The following is a 10375-nucleotide window of genomic DNA, read 5'->3' on the forward strand; positions in this document are numbered from 1 at the left end:
TATTGATATTACCGTATATGTTCATGTAGCGAAATAAACTATGATATCGCAATCGACGATATCATTGATATTTCTGATCGAGTATCTTATACCTGGCCTTACAACCTTTCACACTTGCCACGTGTGACAGGCATCGGCTGCCTCGTGCTTTCTTATCTCAAAGATATTTCGAGAGGTTTTACTGCATTATTTTATCTATTCTACCGTCGTTACCGCCTGTCGGCTCGAACTGGTTCGAACTGGTGTTGCTCGAACTGGTCCTCTATATAAAGGCAGATCTTCAATGAATCAATTATCAGATTACTAGAAATCGCTCACAGATACCAGTTAATCATCCTACATAATCTGTAATTCGTAAAAGTTGTAGGGCCATAGAGGAGTACGTAACAAATTGAAAATAAAGATTATATCAGGCAAAATGCCACCGACAACTCAGGTAGGGTTGATTTTCTCGGAAACTTTTCTCCATCGTTTTTGTACTATCTCTATATGTTCAAGGTTCATTTACTATTTTCACTTATATTCATTAAAAAAGGTTCGTTATGATCGTTTAGTAGAGGAGACTGATTCTATCCTGGATAAGCCGGGTAAAGGTATGCCTACAGCCCTATATTATATTACGGATCTTCTATTTCATTTACGGAAACTTGATTCCCTTTTATTTACCTCTTCTAAAGATGATGCGATTTACACGTCTGTATCTGGTGCCACAATCACGTCACGAATACCAGGGTGGTTTAAAACGGAACTCAAACAACAGCTGAAGCTCGCTTGGCCATTGGTACGTGATAACATTTCCTTTATAAAATAAACTTATTCTGTAATACGTTTTACGAAATCTTAATACTTTTCATCTTGATCTAGGTGTTGGTAGTTGGATTCACGAATATAGCGCCAACAATGAGTTTGGCATTTACTGGTCACTTGGATACTACATCTCTGGCCGGACAATCGTTGGCCATATCTGTGAGTGCAACCAATTCTATACCCATCATTTATAGTTTAAGAAATGGTTACCTTTTTGTACGGAGATTTCTATTTCTTCGTTGGCAAGTCTCCCGACATACACGTCTCTTAGAAATAAATTTGTACCTGCCTATTTTTCTTCCTAAGAGACCAAAAGGACAAACTGCTTTTTTCATGACCAGAAATATGTATCGGTAAAGTTATATCATTCATTTCTCGCTATCATATTTTGCAGTTGATAAATGTTCTTGCGATAGGCGTCGGAATTGGACTCAGTTCTGCCTGTGATACTATGTTCGCTCAGGTTTGTTCTTCATATCATCCTATATTTCATAAACCAACATATTACGGAAAATCTTCAGAATTTCACAGAACTTATTTCTACGTAATTCGATTAAAATTCTAATCTGAATGATATTAATAGGCCTATTGTATTCGTAAAAACGAAATTTAGAATCACGAGCTTACTCATTTGCCTGATGAAGCTACTATGAATTCCTGCTTTGCCTTGATAATTTGATATCAGGTTGGCGCGGTTCTTCTATACGTAATTCGAATAATTTCTCGCATCTCGCGCGAAAGAAGTTATTTCATACGTATTTTTTGTTTGTAGACGTTCGGAACAGAACAGAAAAAAGAGATTGGGAATCAATTACAGCGGTGTAAGTGAAATATATATTCATATGACAATTAAATTCAAAATTTATTCAGTAAATAATCACATAATGATTGAGGCTAAAGGACAGTACATAGAAAATTCCATAAAACGAATGAGTTGATCAACAAGTCAAATTCAAAGAGACAAGGTCTAAGTGTAACTGTAAATAATCAGAATACCGCGGCGCATTAGTGTTTACGCGTGATCGTCGTTTTGCTACAAGGGACCTGTTCAAACCGGCGCTTACAAACCACAACGACGTATCTTTATTCGATCTGTTTATCAAAGCTAATCTTTCAAAATGCTATAGGCAGGTTAAATATCATTGGTTAAGTATCATTACCTGTTTTCGAGTATGTTCCACGGATTTGATAACAACTCATCAAAACAACCTATCATTTTACGTATTCGTCGTATAGGCCTCAATACGGTTATATCTTCAACGCCAGATAAAGTTTATGATATTCTTCGATCGAATAAGATATAATATTTTTAGGCCTGAGATGGAAATAAAACTTTCTAATCGGTTGACCATTTGCGAATGTGTTTTGTAGGTTTAATAATGATGACTTTGTACTGCTTTCCGATATGGTCTTTGTTCATGAACGCAGAATCGTTGCTGTTATTAACCGGACAAGAACCTGCTGTAGCGAAGTAAGAAACTAATAACGATTCCCCGAGGTGGAAGATATCATTTCTCCTTTCTGGAGATATACAATTAACTTTCGGATATTGAAGGAACGCAATGATCCACTTGGCAAAAATGTGTAAAAATGAATACAAGAAGTTGGAAAAGATTTTTTGAAATCTATGTAATAATCTATCTATGTACACATACTAAACGTTTTGATATTTCTCCTTGTTGATGGATGAGTTTAAAAAGGTAAATCGTGGAATATTGTTTACGTTCCTTCAATATTCGATACCTGATATATACCTCAATTATGACCAATATTGTTATTTCTATCAGGTATAACTCGTAAGTATCTATATGTTTCCTAATTAGGGCTATATGGAAATTAGGTATAATGTAACACCTACATATTTTTCTGCACTATGAATGACATCTTTTTCATAGAGAATTCACGAGAACTTTTTCTGTTTTGTCTATTGTGTTATGTAGGATTGCTGCCGACTATCTGTTATGGTTTTTCCCTGGTGTATGGGTAAGATCTATCAACAAGACATCAACACGCACACAAGCTCACAGTCAACCAACTCTCTGCTTACAGTCCCGTTGTTCGCGCGGGTCACACACCCATCGTCGTTGATTCTTTGCGTCAAAACAAACTTCAAGTTGACGAACGAACTTGAACGAAATTGTTTTGGGCCCGGTCACACAAAACTGTCAAAGCTTGGAATTGCAATTTCATTTACCGTATCTTCTGAATAGGAGTTCATGACGTTTTGTGAAACCGGGCCCAGTTATCGAACGGTTCGGTATTATCTAAGTCGATATATACGTTGAAGATTGACATTTTGATTTATTGATCGTGATGAATCTTTCAACGATTTATTTTATCGTAATATTTATGTAAATACAAACACTCAATTTTTATAATCGATTAAACATTGGATCTTGCATTTTTCAATAACTACCTCGTAAAAACGAAAATATCGACTTGATCTTACCCAACAACAATGACTAACTTATCTAAATGATCTTAGAAGTCTTAACGTTTTTCTAATTCAAACGTTTCCTAATTTTTCAGTTCAACTTCATGTACAACGTGCTCTGTAGATATTTGATGAACCAAAATATTGTTAGACCACTGGTTGTAGTCGGTTTCCTTGCAAATGTAGTCAATGCTGGATTCCATTACCTGTTTGTGTTTACACTTGACTTCGGATCTAGGTAAATGTAAATAACTCTTCACAGAATTACCACGTTAACTTTAATATATTGAGTTTTTTGAAATATTTTCCAGAAAAATTTCAATACAATTCCTATACATAAGTTAGAATTAAAATTTTTCATTACAGGGGTTCCGCAATAGCGCTCTCGAGTACGTATGCTGGCCTTGCTATCTTCACCTCCCTGTATATAATCATATTCCGCATTCATAAACCAACCTGGGACGGTTGGAGTTTATCGGCTTTCAAAAATTGGGGTACGTTCAATCGTCTGGCTATACCGGGTATGTGTATGGTACTCTTGGAGTGGTCGGCACTTGAGATATCGACCATTATGGCAGGTAAGCTGCGGGGCAGATGATAAAAAAGTAATCTTCTCTGGACTTGAATATTTATGACGTAATTTTTTCCTGTTTAGGTACGCTCGGAGAGGTTGAAGTTGCTACCCAGATTATCATCATGCAACTCGCCGTTATAACCTATAGTGTTAGTATCAGACATAATTAAGACCTTGATTCGTCTCATATTCAAGTCATAAAAGTTACTAAGATACCTTCGGTTTATTTCAGATGTATTTTGGTTTGTCAGTTGTTGTCAGTGTCAGGGTTGGTCAATCCCTAGGTAGAAATAATCCTACTGATGCTAAACACGCGGTCCGTGTATCATTCGCCATCTCTTGTGAGTATGTCGCAATATAAGGCGATTCATCATTAGTAAAATCGGTAAAATTGGATTCGTTGATCTCAGACACATGAATATGCTTTCATTTCAGTATGTTTGTGTACTATCGGTTCCATCTTTTTCTTATCGTTGAAAGACGTTTTACCACCACTTTTCAGTAATGACAGGTAAGCAATAAAACCAAAAAATAAATCAATTCCAAACTAATTGAAAATTTGTGCTCTTTTCACGGGAACAACGAAAAAGAAACCTATTATGTTTTAAGATTATTGATCCCAAAAACAATTTTCAAAAACGAAAGATCGTTGTTTCAATTTTTGCTCGAACGTCTTTTTGCAGCCGAGTCATCGATTCCGTTTCTGACGTGTTATGGTTGATGGTTCCCTATCAGTTTTTGTCCGGGTTATCGATCGTATATTCGGGTATATTGCGAGGTTGCGGTAGACAGGTTATCGGGGCTATTGTTTATCTAGTATGTTTCTACGGTCTCATAGTTCCGCTGGGACTGTACCTGATGTTGGGAACGCCACTAAAAGTGAAAGGTACGAGGGACCTCCCAAGTCGGGATTAAATGAATTAAAACAGGGCCGTCAAAACAAGTGTTACTGCATTGAACATGCTCACTTGATCAGATTTTATAACAATTTTTCTAGGAAATTGGATCGGTAATTCGGCAGGGCAGATCTTCTCCACGCTTACATTTTGTTTGATAGTTTTCTGCACGAATTGGAAAAAGGAAGCAGCGAAGGTATATAGAATTAATCGCGCGTTCAAAGTTATACGAGTTTCATCGTTATCTTGGTGTTTTAACGGACGAATTATGTTTTTCGATCGCTAGGTTGGCGAAAGAACGGGTCTGAAATTATCCGATGAACCAGGACGGAGGTCGTACGGTACAACGCCAGTGGAAGAATCTGGAAATACGGGTATTATTCAAGAAACCTTTCAGGCACGATTAGTAACTAATCGCTATGATTTGAATAATTCATGTTCATCTCTTGTGAAATGTCGTATTTTCAGAAGAGCCGCGAGAAAGTCCGACGAAAATAGCGTTAAAACGCGTTGCAGTGGTTTTAGTATTTTCGGCAATTCTGTTTGGCGGAATTATGGCGAGGGAATATGCTCCGATGCCGTCTTCAAGCTGGCCACACGATTTCCCGTCGTCAAACAACGCGACAAATTCGACGGATGTCAATAATTCGCCTTCGTTTTGAATTCCGACGATAAAAGCAATATAATATATACCGGTGCTCATATTGTAAGCTTTCATTTCTGAAAACAATCTGTAAATATGAAATCCAGAGCGAACAAACTTCTCAGCTTCGCTCATTTTCAAACTCTTACATGCAATTCCACACTTATTGCGCATTTCTTCGTTATATGTATATGTATATATATACATATACATATATATCAATACGAATTCATATAAAGGTTATGTTTGAAAAAGGAATATACTTCGATGCCACACGATTCCTCGTCGTCAAAAACATGACAAATTCGACAGATTGTAAATGACTGGCCTGTGATCTTAATCTAAAAAATAGATCTTAATCTAAAAAATAGCTCAGTGTTGCAATACCGGTACTCATAGTGTAAGAGCTTTTATTTCTGAAAACAATCTGTAAATATGAAATCAAGAGCGAACAAACTTCTCAGCTTTGCTCATTATTAATCTCTTATATACAGTTCCATATTTATTGCGCATCTCTTCCTATATGTCGATGTATTAATGTAAATTCATGTAAAGGTTATGTTTGAAAATAAAATACATATGTATATGAGTTAATGAAATACTATTTCTGTGTAGTTTGATCGCGAGGTATATAACGCAATCGTTGATTTCAATCGTGGTTCGAACCTGAATATCTAATTTCGATTTCAATTTCGCAAATACGGTATAGGCTTGAATACTGGTACGAAACCTGACACGACGCTGATGTGAACGTCGATTTTGAAGTGCAATTACCTGCTGATAATTCGGCCTTAATGAGTCGATATTGCTACCTCTTCACGGCCCGTGATTACTCCCACCCAGGGGGGAGATATTTCAATTAGATAATAATAAGCGAGCAATTCAAGCTTTCCGGTTTTCATTGCAGCTTTTCATATTCAAAGTCTATTAAAGTTGATTGCTGCGTACGGGCTAAATTAGATCGGGTCCCGGCAATGGTTCTTGGTGGTTTGATGGATAGAAGGAAATTGTAGACCGGCTGCTAACGGCAACCGGGGAAAACTGTAGAATGTGGCTATTTATCTGATTGTGCTGCTGGTTTTGTGAACCAAAAGGTGTTTGGATGGACGTATCAAATCAACACGCTCAACTTCGGTTCATTCGCCGGGCAGCTTTTCATAACGAAAATATTTTCTTTCGTGTCAAACAAACTTGAAGTCGACGCCGGTGTTATTCGAGTCGATGGATGGAGATGAAATCGAAATTTAATCTCTCGGATTAAAACAGAAGGATAGAAGTCGTCATAATAGTTCGATTGTATGAATATCAGGGCTAGTTTTTTTTTGAAATAAAACCCCGTTGACAAATATCATGAGTGAAGTCGGGGATGATGATAGGGACGTTTGGTTCAATGAAGAATATTCATTCGACACAGACAGTGGTAAGTTGGTAGCGCTGTACCTCTAGAATAAGTTTATAATATATATTCTAAATCATTTAACTTGGTTACGCTGATCCGTAGTTTGCATATCCAGTTATATTAACAATGATTTATATTTGAATTCATAGATTTACGTAGCATAATGCAATAGTTTCTTTGAACTATATATTCTTCAAGGCACTTATCGTACCATCGTCGTTAGAATTTGTAAACGCTACTTCCAAGTTGCTTGTACTTCATTGAGACTTACGACTCCCAGGCGATATGACAAACAAAACAATTTGTGGATCTCCGCTTTTTCAGACGAGGGCGATTCCGTTAGTTCGGAAAAGGATGGCGCCATTGTTATCTATGAAACCGCTTGCAGAAGATGCTCTACACAGTGCATTAAACAAGTTAAAGATCAAATAAATCGGAAACGCGTCAACTTGGAAAACCATAGCCTCGGCGAAAACGACATCAAAGCACTGTGTATATCATTAGTGGTAATGTCTGTAAAAAGATACTGTTTGATAATGGACTCTGAAACTATTATCTTCATTTTAGAGTCCACGGTTTAATGATCCACCATGAAAGGATGGACATGTGTATTTATCCCGATCCCGGTTCGACCTTCTCGTGTATTCATAGGCCACGTCGATGACGAATACTTTTGCGATCTGTTCCTCAACAACTATATATTTGTAATTAGTCTAACTCAATCATGATGTAAATCGTGATACTTTTACTGTGAGATTGTTTATACTGTCTACGATTAGAATAATTTACCACCGATACCGATAGATTTCAGTCTGTGACATTTTTTCGCAGGGAAATGTCACCGTGACTGACTTGAACTTGTCCGGAAACAATATCGGCTCTCGCGAGGCTTCTTGGATTGCGCAAGTTATATCCGAAAACCAGTACATATCTCGTTTGGTAAGTGCGCATAACGGATATTCATTAACGATAACAAAAATAAGGATTTTTGACCACACTTTCCAGCCATACTGCTCAAAAATAAGCAATGCGATGTAACATAGTCCCGAACTGGAAAATGATAGGATATACAGCCTAAAATAATGTATGATATGACAATTATCGTGTATGTCCAGAATTTTGATAAGCTCCGCTGATGTCCTCGGTATTATCAATTCTAGAATCTGGCAGACAATCACATATCAGGTGAAGGAATGAAATGCCTTGCTTCAATATTACGGAAAAATAGACGAATAAGTTTACTCAATTTGGCAGGTCAGTCTCAAATGCGACCGTCTAAAACCATCTAGAAATTTCACGTTTTTCACGATTTAACTTTTGTTGAATACTTGTCAACTGATTCTACCATTTTCATCTTTTTGAAATTTTTAGGCAATTCAATGGTAGAAGGTGATGCCGTATATATAGCTACAGTAATCAAGGTAATTTGCTTTGATAATCAAATTTTTCTCATTTTAACACTCTACATAATATGTGGTATGTTTTGTACAGTTCAACTCGGCGATTAAAGAACTTTACTTAAGTCATAATGAATTCAGAGAGAGTGGAGGTGAAATATTGGGTCCAGCATTAGGTAAACTATTAGTGTAACGGTATAGTCTGATCTTTGAGCTTTTCATCTTTACAAGCTACATCTTATGAGCACCGATTCGTGATTTCAGGGGAAAATAAAACCATCGAAAAACTTGATTTAAGTTGGAATCACCTACGAATGAAAGGAGCTGTAGCGATTGCTAAATGTTTACAGGTAATAATGAAAAACATCTGACAAAGCGCTCTGGGCATTGTCGTTGCGCCTCGATATTGGTCTATTCACTCCTAGGAAATATTTTCACAAACTTAGTTCACCCAACATAAGCGATACATTTCTCAAGGTTGCCGTTTACTGGAACAACACGAGAATAGTGCAGAGAACAGCAGATGACTTTGATAATGCCTCTTCTCAACCTACCACAGAACGAGTCTTGGAGAGAATTTCCCACTGCCAGGCCTGGTCAACGCTCGTATAAAATACTGAATGTAACGACTTATGTTCATGTTTGTTAGATTGGAACCCTTGAAAACCATATTCCACTTTCGACTTATACATGAAATAAGATTAATACATGTTATTCTTTCTAGCTCCGTTACAAAACTACACAAAACATTCTATCAGGAATAAGATTTTTTACTGTAATATGGTCGTAGTTGACGTTGAAATATGAATCAAATCATTATTTGTAATATGAATTCCAGTTCAACGTTGGTTTGCGTTCGTTGAATCTTGCGTGGAACGGTTTTTGGGTCGAAGGATGCCAACAATTCCAGATATCCCTTGAGAAGAACCGTACGTTACGTGAACTTGACCTTTCCGCAAACAGAATCGAAGCCAAAGCATTAGCTTACCTAATAAAAGGTGTTTGCAAAAATTCGACTCTAAGGACATTAAGGGTAAGTGGGTATATCAATGATTCTTCTGTAAGTATCTAGATTCAGAAACATTCACTACAGTACAGTTTCATCTGTAAATGAAATAGCATTTCTAGTCATTTCTCGTAGCTGGGTGGAAACCCCATTCATTGTGAGTTGGCCACGAAAATATTACGTGAATACGAGAGCGCTCCAAATTGTGGACTGCGGACCCTAGATATTACAGTAAGGAAGCATTTCAAAAAGATTCAGAATTCCGATTAATCGAGATAAATGATGTATACTTTTATTTTTTTCGATAGAATGTTTCGATTGAAGATGATTTCCAAACTCTACTTTCGAAAATTCAGAAGTTACGTCCGCTGACAGTAGTTCACGGAACTGTTGTGAATATCTGCCGGCGCGGGCTTATTCGACAAATGTCGGTCTTCGACATGCCAACCGATCCATTACTGGTTCTATTCGAATATATGAAACAATCGAATTTGAGATTGGTGGATTTTTTCCACGTTTTAGACAAGGACAGTAGCGAGACCGTGTCAAAAGCGGAGTTTCGACAAGTTTTGAAGGTAATCGAGAAGATTACTCCGTTTTATTTAACTCGACGGAATATCTCTTCAGATTTTTTTTCAAATTTCAGAGAGTGAATATTCCGATGACCGAACGAGCTTTGACTGCACTGATGAAGCGGTTAGATGCAAATAATGACGGCCAGGTCGATTTTGGGTAAGTATGACATGGAGCCCTCATCTACACGTAATACTATAGCATATCAAATGTTTTGCATAGGATGTTCTATACTATAATCAATTTCAGTATCTACAATGTATACAATGTATTTGCAGGGAATTTGTCATGGGGCACCGGGACAACTTACGGAAATTGAGCGTGATCACGGAGGATCCACTGCGGGTAGAAGAAATCGGCAAACTGAAGGTCAAGGTGAAATCATTCCTCGAGCATCGTAAAGGGAGCAAGTCGAAATCAAGTGTAAGTTCCGGTCAAAGTCTGCTTCACTCGACGGCAACGATTTCTAAAGAGCCAACAGTCTCGAAGACAAATGAATCGAATGTTAGGGAACAATGGCGTCTAATTTGATTCAATCAAAGAAGGAAATGTGAAGAAATAGATCTCGGATATGATTGATAAATAAAACAAACAAAGCGTTCATCTATCAAATCAATGAACATTATTGATAATATCAAGGATATAG

At 37.2% G+C, this 10375-nt stretch overlaps 2 protein-coding genes across 2 annotated transcripts; both read left to right on the forward strand.

Annotated features, from left to right (window-relative positions):
* Positions 1-282: 282 nt before the first annotated feature.
* LOC141905958 (multidrug and toxin extrusion protein 1-like) lies at positions 283-5928 on the forward strand. Its single transcript, XM_074795087.1, has 17 exons — positions 283-436; positions 536-593; positions 678-781; positions 865-966; positions 1202-1270; positions 1580-1628; positions 2179-2278; positions 2748-2790; positions 3337-3479; positions 3608-3819; positions 3897-3964; positions 4048-4156; positions 4251-4326; positions 4499-4701; positions 4813-4907; positions 4998-5085; positions 5180-5928. Exons 1-17 carry the CDS (start codon positions 419-421, stop codon positions 5371-5373), a joined length of 1731 nt encoding a protein of 576 aa, XP_074651188.1. The 5' UTR covers positions 283-418; the 3' UTR covers positions 5374-5928.
* Positions 5929-6704: 776 nt separating this feature from the next.
* Positions 6705-10292, forward strand: LOC141906310 (uncharacterized). The gene is made up of 12 exons (XM_074795556.1): positions 6705-6774; positions 7078-7259; positions 7585-7692; positions 7914-8007; positions 8125-8174; positions 8245-8326; positions 8415-8500; positions 8989-9183; positions 9292-9387; positions 9465-9731; positions 9803-9888; positions 10008-10292. The coding sequence occupies exons 1-12, from the start codon at positions 6705-6707 to the stop codon at positions 10258-10260; spliced, it is 1569 nt and encodes a 522-aa protein (XP_074651657.1). The 3' UTR covers positions 10261-10292.
* The last annotated feature ends 83 nt before the right edge of the window (positions 10293-10375 follow it).

This window comes from Tubulanus polymorphus, chromosome 5, assembly GCF_964204645.1.
Source record: "Tubulanus polymorphus chromosome 5, tnTubPoly1.2, whole genome shotgun sequence".
Lineage (NCBI taxonomy): Eukaryota > Metazoa > Nemertea > Palaeonemertea > Tubulaniformes > Tubulanidae > Tubulanus > Tubulanus polymorphus.